General features: G+C 36.7%; 1 protein-coding gene across 2 annotated transcripts in view; it reads left to right on the top strand.

The window, feature by feature from the left end:
- efna5b (ephrin-A5b) overlaps positions 1–12,289 on the top strand; it is a 118,677-nt gene extending 106,388 nt beyond the window's left edge. Inside the window, exons 3-5 of one of the 2 annotated variants that reach the window (XM_032577728.1) lie at positions 3,105–3,170; positions 3,531–3,596; positions 6,643–12,289. In XM_032577728.1, the coding sequence (XP_032433619.1) occupies positions 3,105–3,170; positions 3,531–3,596; positions 6,643–6,767 (257 nt within the window). In that variant the 3' untranslated portion in view covers positions 6,768–12,289. The remainder of the gene's footprint in view (positions 1–3,104; positions 3,171–3,530; positions 3,597–6,642) is intronic. The other variant, XM_032577729.1, reaches the window with a different exon arrangement.
- The last annotated feature ends 8,159 nt before the right edge of the window (positions 12,290–20,448 follow it).

Raw genomic sequence — 20,448 nt, forward strand, 5'->3', positions numbered from 1 at the left:
CGTTAGCAGATTTCTTATGCATCTTTGAAAAAACAATGTTTCAAAATCTAAGAATACTTTTTCATAGGTAAGACAGATCTATGATTAGGGTGAAATTCTAGACACATGGGCAGTTGCTCTTTTCACTTAACTCTGTGCGTTTCTCTTATGTTGGAGTTAGAATGTCATAGCTAAATCTATAAACATCACAACAGCTTCAGCAATTTGCTGGCTAGGGGAGGGACTCCCACATGCTCTCTGCCTATTGTCATCACACCCATACTTCTTTCATGATCAGCAGCCTTTGCTAAGTGGCTGGTGTCGATGGCTGTGACTCAACTCAGCCCACAATGATGATGAAGATACAACATGTGGAGACGAGGTCTCTGTGTGGGGGTATGCGTGCGTGTGTGTGTGAGCGCGTGCACGTACATGTGTCTGTTAGGCACTTTATGGGCACTCACTGAAAAGAAAAGAGTAAAGAAGTGGAGCACTACGAAAAGCGACATATATTGCGTAGGTGCCGGGGTGTGTGACTCATTGGGTGAGCGACGGTCGCCAAGGTTCATTAGCGTGTCATCAGCAGCCCCCCACATGAAATAATAAGGATCACTTTCCCTCTGTCCCTTCTGTCGCCCCTGGCCTCCCTTCTCGCTTCTTTTGAAGACAAACAGAGGCATGAAAATCAGCATCTGTTCTCAGGTGACTTCTGTTGTACGGTGACATGTCAGAAATTAAATGATAACATGAGGCAGAGAGGGAGCTGAGTTGCATGAGTTAGATTTCATGACATATAGTTGGATGCACAATCTGGTCTTGCTAAAACTGAGGAACACGTCTGACCTTTTCCATATTTGCTAATCAATAATTTTCTAATTGCAAACATTTAATGGTTGCAGAGAACATTTTTCAGAAGGTCTTGCCTCTAATCTAAGGGTTAAATGATCGAAAATATCAAATATTTTGTTGGTAAAATGAAAAAGCAACTAGACATGTATTACAGACATAAGTTGATGATCATTTTTATCTCAGTATATTCTCAGTTTCTAAGTATACTCTGATTGTCAAAGATCTTTTGACAAGTAGAGCATTTTTCTTTGAAATACTATGGCATATGGCAAGTGCCCATTGCAAAAACATTATTTGTTAGTGTTGGCATTCTTTTAACAAACTTTGCAAATAAAATAAACACCTGCTGATGCTAAATTGGATCAGCTAAAAAGAAAAACTGCTGTGAGGTATCCTTAATATGATGCAATTATCCTTCAGCATGCTGATTTAACATATTGTAGTTTAAAATCTAAATAGTTTCGATATTCAGAGTTTGTATTCCTTTTTAAAAATATATATATTAAGAATCAATTGACAGGAAGTGCTTTGTAAAATCATGGCAGATTAACCTCATGAACTTCATCAGTTCTGGCTGGATTTTGGACTGATGTTCAAATTTAAAAATAGATTTTCAAATTGACTCGTAAATAAAAATGTGAATGGTTTAATTAATATGTAAATGCAAAGAGTATGACACAACCTCAAACCTACCAAAGCAAAGTATTAATCAGAGAAGCAGCTAAGAGGTCCATGGTGAATCTGGGGGAGCAGCAGAGACTGGAAGTTAGAGCTGGCAGATAAAATTAATTCATCACAACAGCTAAAAGAGTCTACACTTTTCTCAGCTTGATATGAGGTCCTGAACCCAAACGCAGCAGCCTATAATTTCAAGATGGTGTACACTGCTGCAGTCATCCCCCATGTTCTGCACTGACATATGTTTGACCCCTGTCCTGGTCTGCAGGAGACAGCACCTGCTGCCCCACCACAACACTATTAGTGGTCAACCACTCATACTCCCACATCACTCCCACATCTGTAACACTTGAGATATTTTTTGTGGATTTGACACGGCCCCCATGGTAACTAACGTTCTGGAGATTCACACCCCATGGACCTGGCAGGAAGGGTTCTATTTCCTGACATCAACCACAAACCATCCACACATGCACCACACACAGTTTATCCTTCCTCACTCTGGGTAGCGTGAAACCATGTTGAGGTTCTCATGGAGGGAAATACATCATTGTACATTGCCTTGCAACAGTATAGAACTTTTCAAATTTGTTCTTATTATAGAAACACAAACCTTTATGTTCTTAGCAGAATTTTATGTGATAAACCAACATAAAATGGTACAAAATTTCAAAGTATAAAGAAAATGTTACATTTGCTGATTTATAAAATCTGTGTCGCATGTGTCTGTATTCAACCTCTTTCAATTTTCTACCTCTAAACCAAATCCATTATAAACAAATGCCTTCAGAAGTCCACTTTTTATACTAAGTCCATCTGTTATATGAAGGCCTCTGAGATTTGTTAGAAAACAAACAACTACATGAAGGACACAACAGACTGGTCATGGAGAAAGCTGTGGAGAAGTTTAAATCAGAGTTGAACAGAAAGAGACACAAAACTGTAATTGCTTTGAAAGGTGGTTCTACAAAATGTTTTCGCAGGAGTGCAGAATACATTTTCACACTTTTAAGATTTTCTCTTGTTCACAATTGTGTGCTACTTTGTTATGGACTGTCATGTAAAATTGCAGTAAAACAAAATGAATTTTTTGTATCATAACAAAATGTTTAACTGTTGAGGGTTTTGAATCTTCCTGCAAGGCTCTGTGTATTTAACAATAAATTGCACAAAGCTTTTTTGTTTTTGTACATGCTGATATGTAAATATCCTGGTCCTTCATGAGCTGCTGCTACATGGGTAATCTAAAATAGGGAAATTCAGCTGCAAGAAAAGCTCTCTGCTTTTTTTTCTGTGGAATTTCCCGCACATCTGTAAATACTTTCAAACTACAATTCCATAAAAACCCATGACTAACCCTGTTTAATCCCCTTACCATTCAACATTAGCTATCTTAAAACGTTAATGTTTTCCGAATTACACTATTTCAGAGCTAACTGCTGTATAAGATCTGATATGTATTACCAGATCTTTTCTATTTAGTGAATCTTTAACTGTGGGGTACAAGTCCAAAAACGCTGCATAACAGGCTGTTGAGTGTGCATGTTGTACTAACAATATCAGCCATGTTTACCTGTCTCTGTTGTGATTTCTTTCAGCCTCCACCGTTGCTCCAAACGGGAAGAAAACATGCCTCAAGCTTAAAGTTTTCGTCCGACCATCAAGTAAGTGTTTGCATGCAACACAGGGCTTTATAATATAGCTTACCGAGGTACACTCTTGGACTGAAGATCAAAACAAATTAGGGATGTATGGTTTCCTCACTTCCCTGTTTTACTGTTTAGTCATTGTTCAACATGCTCCTCTTATTTATCACAGACCTGCCTTCTAAGAAAATAATTTCATTCTTTTTGAAACATGAAAAAAGATGCTAGATTATCAAATCAACTGAAATCCTCTGAATGTTGCCATTAGCTTTGTTGCTCTGAGTGTTTGGGCTAAAGTGGAGGTGGGGGTACAAATGTCACTAACATATTTGTTGCATACCTGTAATGATTTCCCATTCTCCCTATTTTCTGTTGTAGACAGCTGTCTGAAAACAGATCGTGTTTTTGATATAGATGACAGAGTAGAAAGTACGTTACCAAGAGGTTAGTATGGCTTTTGGTCTTATTCACTGTGACCTCTTGCATGTGTCTCTTGTATGTCACCCTTTTTTGTTGCTCTACACTGCATGTTTATTAAGCTTGTTTTCCACATAAACATTTAAAAATTTCTCAAAGATTCCAATTTAGAAATACTTTTTGTGTAAAAAGTAGACAAGTTTCTATGCCACAAGTGTCTAAAGACCTTTTTTACATAGACCACAATTGAATTATACTTAGAAATAAACACACGTAATGGATAAATCTATCCAAAATTATTTACATTACTTTGTGATTTATTTGAAAAAAGAAATGATTATGAATTTCAGAATTTGAGATCATATATGCTAAAATCATACACAATTGAAAGCTATAATTTCTTGAAATGTTTATGATTATTGTTTACAGATAATGGAAACCCAAAATTCAGAGTCTCCAAAAACATAAATATCATTAAAAAAAAGGCAATTACTGGAAATTCACTGTTTCACAACCTACCGTATTCAGCGAATTAACTCAAAACACCTGAAAAAGTTTCCTAAGGTCCTAAGTGGTCTTTCGGTCTGGGTCAGTAGACAACACAATCACAGGAAGAGTACTGCCCTAAAATATGTACGGAACACCATCACTGACACCCTCCAAAAGATGATTAAGTCATAAAAGATTGTAGTTAAATAAGCTGTACGCTCAAACGTTTTGTATTAAATTTACACAAGTATGATCATAGTCATCTGAAACACTGAATTTCGGGTTTTCATCACCAATAAGCCATAATCATCAAAATTACAAGACAATAAGGCTCTAATCTGTATAATTAGTTTTACTTTCTGAAATGGGTAACAAAGAACTGTTGAAGTGTCCATGTTGTACTAACAATATCAGCCATGTTTACCTGTCAATATTTTTAGATGTATTTGTATATGAAAAATATTTTCTCCTTGTGAATATAAAAACTGCTGATGTTTGATGAAATATCAGTTTGGCATTGTAATTAATATGTCAGCTGTAAAAACCACAAGAAAAAAAAAATCATTACCTTATCTCTATGTGCAGAGTATAGGTATACATTCTAACAGTCTGCTTAAGTCTTCATTGACTTGCTGTTTGGCTCTGCAGCTCAGCATTGATTATTTGTTGTGCTCAGAATGCACAACATTTTATGTGTTTTACATGAGACCAAGTCAGTCACCAGGGAGGAACACACCCCATCAGCCACATGCTGCTGTTTCGTTCTCAGCACCAGTTTACACTAAGGCCTGTGCCAACATAAAGAGAGCTCACTATAAAAGTATGATACAAAGAATAACCTTAGAAGAAAAGTAGAGGAAAGTCTAAACTCAATATAAAAAAAACTTGGCAACATTTTCACTAACTTAAAGTATTGTAACTTTTTAAAAACTTTTTTTCCCAATAATTTACATGGTCTTTACATAGGGCATTATCGTACATGTAAACTTTTAGGTAATATTAGAAGGACTAAAAGATGCGTAATTTGTGATTTCTTATTCAATTTGATTGATCTTTTTAATGTGATGTAGTGTGTGACAGATTGAATTTTCAAATGCTTAAAGTCAAACTTTTTACAGTGTGAAATAATTGTAGCTAACAAAATATATATTTGAATACAGGATGCTACAAGTTCTAAATGCTTATGCAGGTTTGATGCTTGCCTCTTTGATTTGTGCTTGCTTGTTAATTTTGCTGTGCTGTTTGCATCCTTTAGAGGCTGCCTCTAATCAACAGAATCTAGCTTAAGTTTGGCTAAATTCTCTTTCATCATTTCCAAAGCCATTGAATTTAAACATTCAAGCCCTCAGTTGTTGTTACTCTGTCCGTCCAGTCTTTACAACTCATCTTACATACACAGTTGTGTGGTTATATAAACATCTGATTGTCTGGTCTGTCTATCTGTCCTTGTGCTGTGCATGGTTCAGCTACTTTCCCACGGTGAAGCCAGCACATGGCTGCGCACAGATACTGATGCTACTGCCAGACAGACACAGGCGGCCGCTCACCTGGGAGATGAAACATTATACAGCAACTGAAGTTCAAATGGCAACTCAGACTTCATGACATGAATCTGAAAATTGTTGGAAATACTATTGTTAGTGAAACAAACCAGTGCTTTTTGATTAGACGTTAATTTCATATTAGAATCTCATAAAATAATTATGTTTTGTAATTGCATAATTACACAAAAAGGTCTTTACTAGAAAGACTATCTGTATCCAGGAATATTCATGAAAAGTTGTGTGGATGGAAAAAATGTGGTAGAAAAAGGTGCACAAAACAACATAAACACTGCAATTTTAAAGCACTGTCTTGACATACTTTAAAAATGTGCTGATTATAATTTTAGCAATATTTGCCCACGCTACCCAGTTTAATTGCTACAGTATTGTTGTTCTTGATTAGCCAGGAAACTCATCTGACTTAAACCCTTCAGACAGTCAGCAGAGTATTGTCAGGAGAAACATTATAAACAACAGGGGCAACAATGCAGAAGAGCTAATGTCCAAACCTGGCTTTGCTAGCAAACCAAGGCAACCGGGGCTTCCATCTATTGAAGCACATAAAAGTGTAATAGAAAAATCTGCACAAGCAAAAGTGCAGATTTTGCCATAGCCTCATCCCCGCCTTGCAACACCACTTTGCTGCAGATATTATTCTGTTCATAATAGTATACAGTAAATGGGCATACTCTTGAGTAGAGTAGGCTCACCTACAAAAAAGGTACACAAAAATGTACCATTTTTGTTTTTCTGTTTTTCCACTAATTTTACTTAAAACTGATTTAATTTATTGTAAGTCATAATCAGGACAACCAATATGAATGAATGCTTGAAATGTATCAAGGTTTATTTATGTTTTTTTTTTTTTTATTGAATCAGTGGAATATATTAACCATTTTGGTAATATTGTATTACTGAGATGTGCTTGTATGTAAATAAAGTCTTGATGTTATATTATTTCATATTGTATATATGTTCCATCATCATAACAGAGAAACCTATCAATTCATGCTGTATATTTTTTTTTCTCTATCCTTTAGATGAAACTAGCCATGAAACGGCTGCCCCTTCGCGGAGTGAAACGAACGCTGCGCAACGTCTGCAGAAGACAAGTTCTCTACTTGCTTTGCTGCTGGTCACCCTAGTGGGACTCTTTACTTTATAGCGCCTCCCTCTGTGCTGGAGGTCATTTACACCTAGCGTGGCCTGAATCTACCCTAGGCTGCAGGGTAGTGGGTGGGATTTGGGTGGATTGCATTTGCTTGATTGGGCATAAAAAGCAGGCTTCTCAAGAAAAAAAAAAACCCTCTATTTTTTTCAGAAGAAAAATTAAGTGGTCTTTCTCCTTCTGTGAGTTAAAAAAAGTTGATGTTAAAAGTGGGAGAGAAAGTGCCCCCTCTTATACCTTCAACTAAGATGCCAAATCCCAATTTTTTGACACTTAGTGATTCTTATTTTCCCATGACATTTACCATCACGCTACATCGTATTTATGTCATTGCAGCACTGATGTTTACCTATGAAAACTAAGTTCATTCAGTTTATTGTGCATACACACAGGCGGCACACCATTGCAACAATGCAAAAGCACATTCAAAAACAGCAGCCAATAGCAGTAGAGTTTTACAGTTTTAGACAGTCGCCGTATACACAGTGGAGCATTGTAGTGTTAGAAATTATTGTATATACAACAGAAAGAAATGGAACGTTTCCCTGAGACCTCTCAAGAAGCCTTCCAAAGCTTAGCTTAAACCAGAGATAGATGTAGTTGTTCAGTTTTTAACTAAGACAGAATTCAGAAATATGTAAAATATCTGACATGGAGCAAAGTGACTTACAATCCCTCATTTTTTAAACACCGTGTCCTCTTTCTCCATAATATGATGAGTTGTTGAATGTTCTGGACGAGCAAACCCTTTTCAAATTAGCAAGCAACTGTTTCTTTCTGACAAACCCAATAAAAATGGCCAATAAAACATTTCTAAAAAAAGGATTCTGTTCACCCAAACTCACAAAGCCAAAACTAAATTGAAACTTTCTCTCCAGACACTTCGTTAACCGCTGTTAAAATCGAGAATCAATACCTTTTGAAACTTGATAACACAATTTCACGGCAGCAGTCACAGCCATTTGTGCAATGTTTACTGAGCTGGGCCGCAATTGTTTTCTCTGTTCCAGTTGAGCATTAGTCAATATTAACACTCCCATAAACATTTGCATCCAAAACTATTTATTCCCTGGCTATTGATTGTTCAAAAAGGTTCACAGCTTAAACTGGGTGGTGTTTTCTTCTTATTTTTTATTTTGCTATACTATCCAGTTATTTGACTCATCAAACATTCTCTTTAACTATGCAGATAGTTTAAACTTTTTTAGATCCTGTCATAAACTTTTTTAGATCCTGTCAAATGAGAACAATAAAATATGCTTCATAAGACTCTTCAACTTAAAGTACCATGCTTTTTTTATTCTTCAACATGATCATAGTTCAGTTAAATACTTATTAAATGCTTATCATGTTCAGATTCTTACAGCAGTTGGTGAAGCATTATAACGACAAATGCATAGCTCCAATTAGAGGAGTGTAAACAGAAAAAAAAACATATCCATTAAAATTAAGGCAGCTCTGTTCAGTTTGTTTATGTTACCACTTAGATTCAAAGTAATTTACTGATCAGCACTGATCATTACTTCCACAGAAACACAAGGGGAGTTTGCATATTGGCAGTGTCTTATTTAAAGAAAGGTTTTTGCTTCCTTGAAAGAGGTAACCTTTACCCAGAGGGATAGCTCAGGACTTTTCTGTTAAAAGATCGTAAGCGGTTAATATCTTTCCCACAGTAGAGAAATTTTTGCCGTCTTCATTTGGTTAAAAATCCCCTTCAATCAAACCCAGACTCTGAAGAAATGTCTTCAGAGTGGCTCGTCACAAATGACTTTTGTTGTTTCTTCTTTTCACAAAAGCAGTGCAAGTATTTAAGAAAGCTGATACTACAGCCAGTTCTGGTTTGTTTTTTCACAAGCAGTGAGTCAACGCAGAGCTACATCATTGCAACACTGTAAATGTCTGGTTCTGCCACGTTAACAGAGAGAATTTAACTACACAAACAATATTTATCTACATTTTCCTGCAAATAGATTACCTAATATCACCATCTTAATTTATTGATGCTGTTTTAACAAGCAGACTTTAAGATTGGGAGCATCTGTCTTTCTACTGCTATTCCAACTTTTTGGTAATTTCGAGGCTCTGTGTTTTGACTTACACAGATTGGACATGATACTAACTGTGAAGTTTGAAATTATTTTTATGTTTAAATTGGTTGCAAGCTTTTGCTGGCTCAGCCACAGCTCTAGGTGAAAGCAGCTCTTTCCTGTGGTTCAGTTCAAAGTTGAATAACAAGTTTATCTGTGCCAGAGCCAGAACGTGCAGCAATGGGGACAGACACAAACTGTGAGGAAGACACACTAGTATTAGTGTAACCTTGAAAGCTGTTTAGGGTAAAAACCCTTAGAGAGCCCATAAGTAAATTAAATTTCTTACAGTAACATCAAGTCCATGGCAGTTTATCTGTACAGTGTTTCATGAATGCCTAAACTGTCTTTGTGTTTGCATTGGACAATAGCAGATAATGATAAGAGAAACTGACATAACAGACAATCCCCATTCTTTGTGAAACAAAGTGGAACTTGCCAATCATTTGCAGTCAGAGTAACTACCTTATAGAATAGTAATGCATTGTTTAAAAAAAACTATAAAAATAGTGTGAATTAACACTGTAATATTTTGGTTTTTTTCCATTGCTGTATTTTTATATCAGTTACTCTGACCAGAAATACTTTTCACACAGGACGATCAGTTGCAATGCCCTTCCATTTTTAGTTGTAAATAACCGTTGTCTTCTGTGTGGACAACTGCCCAATGCAAAAGTTACAGTGGTTTAAAGGTTCAAAAAAGTTGTTTTAAGATGATAGCAGTACACTTTGGTCTTGGTCCTTCTTTGACAAACCATTAGTGTCTGGAATGAGCTAATAATATGGATTTATGCTAAATTAAGACATGAGTACTTATGACCTTTTAATATAACCTCACTTCAAAATTCTTTAGCTATGTCTTTAACTCTACTGAATCTAGTATCATATCAAAGCAGCAAGTTAGTAAAAGGCTCGGAAAGATGGACAGAATGAGAGAAATACAGCAAAAAAAGGAACACAGGAACAATTGCGCACCCACCTTCTGCTCCTACTGTTACTTGTTTAAGCGACCCCTTAATGAGGTTCAAAATGACAGGCACGCAGACCCCATGTTGTCGCAAGGGAAGTTTTTCTGGTATTAAAAATAGATGATGGAAGGCTTAGTGGGGGAGTCTCGGAAGTGTAGATTTTTACTGTGGGGGGGTTTAAAGCACCAATGACCTTGCAGTTCAAGAGAGCTGGCAAGTGAAGGAGACAGAGAAGAATTATATGGAGAGAGGCTTACACATTCAAATGCAAACAGGTTTAAAAAGATAGCTGATAAAAATGTGATTAGTGCCTAACAAAACACTTTTAGACAAAAGAACCTAAAAACTCATTCAGTACTACAGGCCAAAAAACCTATTCAATTCAATGACAAACATGCTGTCTAGCACCATTCAGCCTCAGAGGCATGCACTGTTTTGGGTTTGCTTTGTTTTTATTTTGTGACTGTGTTTTTTTCTGTGTTTTTTTATATATATGTATCTATTTTTCATTTCATTTCTGAAAAACAACGTTTGCCTTCAGCCATTTGTTCCTTTTATATACTGCGGTAACAATGCTATTACAGCAGAATAGCAGCTCAGCTACAAGAGGTAATATGAGACGAGGCCATTTAATGAGGTACTAATTTTCAGAATATCACCACGGGGATATGAGCACTGCAGAAGATTCAACATGGACGCTTGTCTGCAGGCTATAATCAGAAACCAGCTTCAGTTTTATGATTATCAACACTAATTGTCTTTTTTTTTCTTTTGCTATCAATACCATGATCTTTTTTTTCTGCACACAACCCAAACCTGGGAAATGAGAATCAACTTATATACTGGATACTGTGTATCCTGAGGTAGACAACCATACAACATAGTAGTGTTAGGTTAGTATCTGTTTTGTACCTTTCTGGAGGACAAATAAAAAAAATGAGATAAACCATTGTTAAAACTGTATAATTATTATTATTGTTATGATGATAATGATTATGACTATTATTATTATTAGGAAAACTTCTCGATGTATATAGTGTTTGATATTAAAGTATTAATTTGGTTCTTATGTCTTTTCTAAAAACAATCAGATACCGTATTATCTCTGGGTTTTGCGGAGTGTGTACTGTTCTCAAACAATGCATTGTGTGTGCTTTAATCCTCAATGCCTAAAGAGACTCTTGAGTTCAAACAAAAAGGGGAAACCTGTGGGAGCTGCACACACTGTGCAGTTGGCTGGAACATTAGCCAACAAGAGGCTCACCTCTTACATGTTTTAAACCAGTCCCCATCTCTTCATGGAAAGATCCTGCCTACGAAAAGAAGCATTTGGGACTTGATCGATGGCCTATTTGTACTTTTTCTTGCCTTCAGGATTTGGAAGCATTTTTTGAGTGGAAAGTTGGCTTTTTAATGGAAGGATCTCACCAGTTTCATTATGTGGCATGCGCATGAACTTGATAACATGTATAAAAAAAATCTGAAGTTTTCAAGACTTTGTTTTTTTTGCTGTTTTCTTTTCCATGCTGATGTATTAGATTTAATGGTCATTTCCATGTTCTGTGTTTTTGCATCCCCCATTCGAGTGATGTCAGACTGTGTACTCACACATGACAAATGTACATACCACAAGCCATTGTTGGGAGATTTAAAATTGGGTTTTGTGAGGTGCTTCATTTTGTAGATCAAAAGCAATTCTTACTTTTATTTTTCTAAACCTAACATTCTGTAAGCATCCATGGTGTTCATCCTCGACTTGTTCCCTTTTTTTCCCTTCACTCCCAGTAGGAGGGGTTTATGAGTGGATACATCAGTGTAGACATTTTCCAGTGTGACACTTTGAGTTTTTTGTGTCTCTTTTTCTGTCGCCACAGTAAAAGCGAAGCAGCAACTTTGTTTGGCAATGAAGAGTGTTTCCCATGCCTTAGCCCCTCAGCCTCTAACCCATCTGTGTTCAAGACACTTTTTGCCATTGTGCTTGTACACAGAGCAGCTGCTGGCTTCGAAGAGAGTACAATGGGGCACTTCAATTTTCTCTGTCTTTTTAACAACCTCTAAATCACTTTTTCTTACTGTAGATGGTGGTCTTAGGAACAGTTCAAGGATTAGAGCATCCCACCTAACAAATCCTGTACTGGATTGTTAAGAGAGTGAACCCTATCATCGATTTATGCTCTGTGCGCAGAGTAAAGCTTCTCAGCTCTCCTCTTGCTGATGAAAACACTTGTTCGTTTTATGTCCTGCCTCCGTTCTTCTTGTGCTTGTATAACTTCCACCTGCTGTCCTTTCTCCCTCACCTTTCAACCCCACTCCGGCTTTTCCATCAGTGGGGACTGTTTCCAAACTGCTCTTTTACAGTATATAAAATGAAAGAAAATTTGACAGGAAAATGATCTGTATTTGTATATACACGTGTCTGAGCAACTATGAGTACTACAATAAAACATTGCTTTGATGATTGTAACACTGTGTCCCAATTTTTATTTTCTGTGCAAATCTAGGGTGTTGTGTTCTTTTTTTGTTTTTTAATCAAAAGCATAAACAACATGTTTCAGATATTTTTAGGGTTAGCGTTCGACTGCAATTAATCTACAGCCAGTTTACAGTGAATACAAAATTATACACACAAAACACTGTTACAATAGCAGACTTTGTGATGTGAAAATGAGGCCAGGGTAAATAATTTCAGACATATTTCCAAGTTTAAGGTTGCACATTAGTTGTACAATTAAGCAGAAGTTATAGAGAATACAGTGTGGTTGCTTCAGTGTGTGAACCCTTTTACAGTGAATGGGGATTTTGCTGTTTTCACAATTATATGCCACTTTCAAACTTAAAAAATATGAATGTGTATATATGCCATGATTGTTGGTGCATTTGATTAGCCTGAAAATAAAGTTCAGCTGTTTTAATAGGCTTTTGCTAACATTTTCTCAGTCACATTTGAAAAACTCCTAATCTTCAGAGCTTCCCAATTATCACAGGAATCTATTTGACAAAAGGTTTCAGTAAAGTGAAGGGAACAAATTAATCTTTGTGGTATTTGATGCACTTTGGACTGCACAGTAACACAGTTGATAGAACAGTTGCCTTCCAGCGGAAAGGCCGTGGGTTCAAGTACTAGCCTGAGCTCTTTCTGTATGGAGTTGGCATGTTCTCCCTGTGCATGCATGAGTCAGACAGAACTGATTTTCTATTTGGAAATTCAGTATGATTTGTGACATTTGTCAAATTTTGTGCAAGACTTAGGTTTTCTTTTTTAGAACACCTTGGACTTGCACCTCGTGTCACTTAGTAATTTTATTTAAGGATCTTATCTGGAGTCAGTAAGCTTCAGTCATCCAAAAGCCAATGCTAAAAGAGAACAGAATACCCTGCCTGTTTAAAGGTGACCTGTAGCAGACAGAGCCAAACTTAGCTATTCTTGTAACTGAGAAAGATATAGAAACAGAGATGGCAAAACCACCTCAGCAGAAATTAGGGTAGTTCTACAAAAATACATAATCTTTTCTGTTTTTATCACTCTGGGGCTGTAAGTTACTGAATCAAAAGTGTTTCCAAACCTTTGTGTAATTCACTCAGACTGGTGTTAGAAATCCAAGCACAGAGGCAGTCCATAAAACTCCTTTGTTTTGATTCGCAAGAGATGAATAACTCTATAAATGTCAAATTTTCAATCTTTCAGGAGATTAAGTTTTGATGTTAACACTAAATGGTGTACTAAATTTAATGTAGCTTACTCATGCAACATAATTAACACGTCTCATGATGTATAAAATTGTAAGCCACCATCATACACACATGGTTTTTAACTTAGGTTTTTCCCTACTTGTCCCTCTACTACCTGTCTGCACCGTAAAATCCTTCCCTGCAAAGACAAACTAAAATGAACATTATCCATCGGGATTGGAGTAACAACTTAAACCTTTTTCACATCAGTTGGACGCTAATGAGGACACCTAATGACCTTCTGTTGGACCCCATCAGTGCCATTTAGCTTCATCTTTCATTACCTCTGGTAATTAAGCTTGAGAGTCAGCAAGCCCAAAGGACAAAAGGGGACCAAAGACAACCACGACCCACAAATATTACAAAACTCATTTAAATTTGTCTTTTGATAAAATAGCAGTTCATATTGTGTGAGACATCTGTATAATTAACCAGAATTAAAAGGGAAATGGTAAAATAAAACAAAAATTTTATTTATTTTTTTTGCTTTTGTGCATATGCAAAAGTAAAAACCCATGAATGCATGGTAACATTGTTTGGCTATTAGATGTGGGATTTTAATAGCTGTTGTAGTACAGACTTGTTTAATTTAAAGACGGGATCTGTGTCCAATCACAATATTATCCATCCTTCTTACTTTTCCTGAAAGGGATTACGAGTCGGCAAAGGCAGCAAAAATAGTTAAAACCATTAATTAAGGTTTGGATTAATGGATGCTTTAACAGATTTTGCAGTCCACACAGACAATAGTTTAGCTTTACAACTGCTTCTTTTGTAAGACCTACAAAAGTTCTCACAACTTTTGTAGTTTCTCTGCTTAATTTTTTTTTTACACAATGATGTCTTAAGTAACACATTTCTCAATGAAAAGTGTGATCAGTGTGAGGATAAACAATTAATTTAAGATAAACAATGACTTTAGAGAGTAGCGTGACTTGAAATTTGCAGTCAATTCATATGCAACCTGACATAGCTTAAACAGTTTTACAAGGAAGAGTGGAGTAAAATTGCAGTGTCCAGATGTGAAAGGCTGATCAAGACCTATCCATGCAACCAGTTAGCATTAAATACTGACTTGAAAGGTGTGAATATGAAATCACCTATTTTATTCCACATGCATTGATTTAAATGTTATTACTTTGTAGAAATCAATTTTCATTTTGATAGCAAAGTTGTTTTTATAATCGTTTTGTTACAAATAGCAAAATTTTGTTGATCATAGTTGAATTATAAAAACTATAAAAGAGTAAAACAGTCAAGACAGTAAGTAATTTTTATCTGCACTAGAAAGCAAAATAGGGTTTTAGCAGGTTTTTAAGTTGTACTTAAGGTGGCGATAACAGCCATTTAATCATCAAAGCATCCGCATCAGATATCTTATATACCAAAAATAAAATACAAAATAATGATTTTATGGATTTTTAAGAAAATCGTGGGATTATTAAGAGGAGTTGCCAGTTTGTCATGAGTACTAAAGGCTTCTTCAGCAACACTCTGGGTTATAGTGAAGATTAAGTGCTCAGCGCTCCATAGGCTGGGAAAAAAAAAAAACGTGTTGATGCCAAAGACATGAAATCCCATCCAGGAGGCAATTCTATCCAATTTCATCCTTTTCCAAAGCTGAGATTTTTTTGAGCATCAGTGAGGAGGAGGGAAGAAGGAGTGGGGGCGCTCTATGCCTGAACACACTTGAAATGATGAGCCAATTATCGTCAAGTTGTTCTTCCTGGTGTTATTAGCAAAGAAGGCTCCGGAGATGCAGGTGTGTGCACGCTTAAGAAGACCTATAAAGACAAATCACTGTGCCTGATCATTAAATCTGGTATAATGATAGCTTTATGTGAAGATGTATCCCAGATGTACTATTAAGCTCTGAACATAGTCAAGGTCTGTGACCAGCAGCAAGCGAGCAATGAGCACTGGGATGAGATGGTATTCAGCTCAAAGCATGTCACCCTTAAGATAGATACATGAATGTAAAAATAAGCACAGATTTACCTGAACCTTTGACTATTTTTTTATTTTTTTTTGCTAGTGTAGCTCGAAGATAGAAGAAGTTTCTTTCTTAACACAATAAGAGCTCATCTAACAGTTTTGAAGAGGCCACTTTAGTGAAAAGATTCAGAAGGAAGCATCATTTAAGTCAGCTGGCTCACTTCTCCACTGCATGGTGTTTCGTTTCCATGTGAACAATAAGTTTGACTGACAGCTCCGAATGATGTCTTCAGTTAATCGCTTCAGTGGTGTGAAAAGGTCATAAATCACCCAATTACGTTATTCTGCCCCCACCCCCTCCCTTTATGAATAGATATTTTGGGGGAGAATATTTAAAACGCCTCCAAGGCATATCAACTTAGTCAACCCCATATTTATTGAGAGGGAGCTGCTGGGTGGCAGAAATAACTGATAAGCTGAATACATTTTTGAGTCTCAGCTGCACTGTGGAATGTCAAGGTGGGAGTCAGAGAGCTGAAACAGAATTCAAGGTTAGATTTATGACAACTTTGACAGGTTTTAAGAAAAAATGTTTGGAAAGAAGAAAAACAATTATTTAAGGTGGAAATGCAGTATGGATATAAAACATTGATCTGCAAAGGAAAATTAAGATCAATACTTTGGTAGAGATTTATGAGAAAGCCACAAAATATATCTGTTTAAAAGCTCTGCTATTGTCAAAGTAGGTGGAAAATATAATGTCACCTGTGTTTGATCAATACATATGTAAATAGAATCCCTTGGTTTAATCTGTAAGTTTTCAAAGCCTCAGAACCCAGAAAGTAAAGTACTCAGAACTTGATCCAGAAAAATGGCCAAAAGTTTCCAACTGAAAATCTTCTAGTTTTAGAAAACCACAAGAGTATGCAACCTTAGGAGTTGGATCCCCCCTATTGTGCTGCAATTACATGGGGATTACTCTTAAGCCTCCGGGGTAAGGTCTATTCAGGGCCTCTGGAGAGGAGGGTCCGTCAGACAGTCAAGATTCAAGAGGTACTGTTTGGTTTTTGTTCTGACTGTGGAACATTGGCCTAGCTCTACACCCTCAGTAAGTTTGTAGAGCCTGCATGGGAGTTTGACCATCCAGTGGTGGTTTGTGTTTTGTGGATTCAGAGATGATGCTCTGCAGTCTCCCTCAGTTGAGTCCTGTGGGGGTTCTTGAGAGTATGGGGTACCAAGCCACTTGATACAGACTGTTAGCTCCCTGTATGACTGGGGTCATAGCTTGGTTCATATTATCAGCAGTAAGACATACTTGTTTCCAATGAGAGTTGGACTCTGCCAAGATTGACCTTTATTACTGGTTCTGTTCATAGCCTTCATGAACACAATTTCTAGGCACTGCCAAAGTGTGGAGAGGATATGTGACTTCAGGATCAGGTCTTTTGCAGATGATGTGGTACTATTGGCTTCAGAACATGATCACCAATTTTCAGCTCTTCTAAATCCAAGATCATAATCTGGAGTCAGAAAATGGAAGAGTTGCTTCTCCAGGTTGGTGACAAGGTCATGCCCCAAGTGAAGGAGCTCAGGTATCTTGGAATCTTATTCATGAATGAGAGAAAAATGGAGAAGGAGATTAATAGGCTGATTGGTGTGTTGTCTGCAGTGATGTAGGCGCTGTACTGGTCGTGGTGAAGAACGAGCTGAGCTGAAAGTTGAAGCTCTCAATTAACCAGTTGATCTACAGTACATTCCCAGCCTCATATTCGGTCATGAGTTCTGGATGGTCACTGAAAGAATAAACTACAGCAGCCAAAATGAGTTTCCTCCTCAGGGTGTCTTGGCTCTCCCTTTTAAACAGGAAGAGAAGCTTGGTCAATAGGGAGGGACTTTGAGTACAGCCGCTACATTGGGAGGAACCAATTCAGGTAAGGTGGCTTGGGCATCTGGTTAAGATGCCTCCCTTGTAAGGTGTTCTGGGAATGTCCTACTGGAAAGACAATCAGAGAAAGATCCATGACATGGTGGGAGGAATATGTTTCTCGGCTGGCCTGGGAAGAACAGGTCGTTCCTCTGGAGGAGGAGTCACCTGCTCATCACCAGTCAGGACTCTGGTCAGTAGCTGATTTTTCAGATAATCTCTTCAGATCTAGCAATGTATTTTATTGCGATATTGAAAAGCAATAAACTCTATAGAGAAATATACTGTACATTACAGAGTGTGTTCAAGTAATTTTTGTGGTTAAGTTGCTCAGAGAACCAGCCAACAAATACAAATTAATGTTGTGTGTCTAAGTTTTCTTTGAGAATCCAGCACTTGCAGGTTACATTCAACTCATGTAGAGGTTACTGGAGCGTTTTTCTCATGTAATTTTTTCTAAGCTTCTCACATGATGACCCACAAGTGAGTTGCTGCAGCCAATCCAGAGGAGGATTAGAGGAAGATGTGACAGAACTACAAAATGTCAAGTTTACAGCTCACACATGACTGCTGAAAGTGGTGAAAGGTAAGGAACTAACTCAAAAACACATGTTGAACTGATGGTATAGCTGGAGCCCATTTGTCCTATATTGTGATATAGTAGTTTGATACACACTGACTGAAAGGAAGGAAGCAAAAATGATTCCATAAAAAAAAAAAACTCTTCCTGATTTCAAAGTGTAATCTGAGGGATTGCTGCTGTGTGGAGGCAGTCAGTAGCAAGTGTTTTGTAAACATTGGACTTTCACACAGTGTTTCACACCATGTCTGATGTGTTACAGTAAATATTAGCACATGCTGAAATGAAAAGCTCCTTCCAATAATTGAAAGCTAATTTTTACATGAAACTGGTTACTATGACAGCAAATCAGTAAGAAACTAGCAGATGGAGCTGAACTAACAATGGAGATTTTGGATGTTAGAATTTAGTATGGCATATATTCAATCTTTTCTAAGTTTTACATCATTATTTAGCAAGGTGTGATCAGGGCTGAGCACCATGATTATTTATATGACATGCTATATATATGCACATTGTTTTGTTTCATTAAATGTGATATAAACTGTATGTGGTAGGTATAATGTGGCTAAATCAGACACTCATTACTGCTATCAGTGTTGTAGTTGGACTGATTGTTGGAACGTCTTCTTGTGAGATTGCATAAGTAACAGCATGGTAGTTCATTTTGGTAGTTAATCATATGTTGTGCAGATAAATACAGATATTAAAATATATTTTTTTATTATGTGTTATGATCTATCCATTGTCTATAATCGGTTATCTATGCATGGTGGCAAGGGATTGGGTTTGGGCGAGTATAGTGGTGCCTATCTCCAGGGTGTAAGAAACACGCTACAGGAGTTAGACAATGGGAAAAAACTAGAGTACCAAGAGTGAACACTCTTGTATGCAAGCAAGAGGATGTGCAAACTCCATGCAGAAGGATCCCACTTCAGGTTTTGAATCTGGGACCTTCTTGATGAATCGCAACAGTGCTAACTGCACTACCATTTTTTCCTTTTACACATATGTTAGTTGTAGATAAAAAAGGCTTCAGAAATTTGAATTATGTCCTTCACATTCATCTTCAATACTATTTCCAGTACATTGCTGTTCCAATTCACAATATTTTTCAAATAAGACGAGAAGGGTTTGTCATTTCATTTGCAGATCATTCCCCTGCGAGTGAATGCATCACTGAAATGAGAATCCCCATTGAAGGAATGAGGAAGAAGGGACAGGGATATTAACCAACACGCTAGAAGTAGATCACTTAAGTCTTTGCCCTGAGGTCATAAATTATCATCTAATGATTTTGTCATTCTGTTAAAACAATAACTTTCAGACCCAGTCCACATTTCTTTACCTTCATAAACTTTGATTTATGCTTTTAATTTTTGATGGTTTGAAATGGTATGACACTTGTGCCATTATGATGTTGATGGAATGAAATATTGTCACAATTCATTTTCCTTTTCAGGTTAATTAGTTTACTTTAAAACGGCATCCATCACTGCTGCTGTGGATGAAATTCAGAGAGGACTTAGAGTAGGGGGAGGCTTGCAAGAGCAAATTTTACAGTTGACTTACTGGGAAAATAAATGCTGCCTGAATTATTCATGAACCTTGTCAATCTGATTCTTAAATCATACTTTTTACCACCCTTACAGTATATCATATCACACAATCGCCATGTATTCAAATGTGACTTAAGGTGATTTTATCACTCTTCTTGAAGGCCTACTGTATTTCGAAGGTGAATGTAACATTCCTCTTGTGTATCAAGACCTAGTGTATTGTTCTAGTTCTTTTGCTTAATGCCATTTCACAAAAAAATGCAACCCTCCCACCCCCCAAAAAACAACCTAAAACTCAATGAAACTCACTTTAAAATAAACTTTTGTGGTCCTCACATTTTCTGGGTGCAAAAATGAATCAGCTATGGTAATACTATCCAAATTATGCATGAGGAATCTTATTACTTACTGCTGGACTTCATTAAATGTCATTATTCTAACGTGTTACTGAATGGCATTAATTATTCGGAAATGGCAGACCTAATTGGTAAAGTGTAACTCATTTGGTTGTTTAAATGTGAGAAAAAAAATTACATTTATTTATCTTGTTTCCACAGAGTGGACAGAGTATTGGCAATTCTGTCTTAGCTCTGTAATTTTATTAAAAGCCTGAGGGCATGGCAATATTCACAACGAACATGCAAATGATCCTTCTAACTTCTGACTTTCTCCTTTACTCCTCATCGTGTTCGCTTACTTTATCACCCACACACACAAATCCAAGCAGCTGAATTACACAGACATTAAATTACTGGTTACAAATTTCTGTTAAATTAGTCTCTCATTTTTACTGAATATGACTTTATTCCACAGGTCTAAATTGAAGTAAATATTAAGAAGTATATAGCCTTGTTAATATTTTAGATAATTTTGTTGGAAGGAGAATACATTAATTC

Source organism: Xiphophorus hellerii, chromosome 12, assembly GCF_003331165.1.
Source record: "Xiphophorus hellerii strain 12219 chromosome 12, Xiphophorus_hellerii-4.1, whole genome shotgun sequence".
Lineage (NCBI taxonomy): Eukaryota > Metazoa > Chordata > Actinopteri > Cyprinodontiformes > Poeciliidae > Xiphophorus > Xiphophorus hellerii.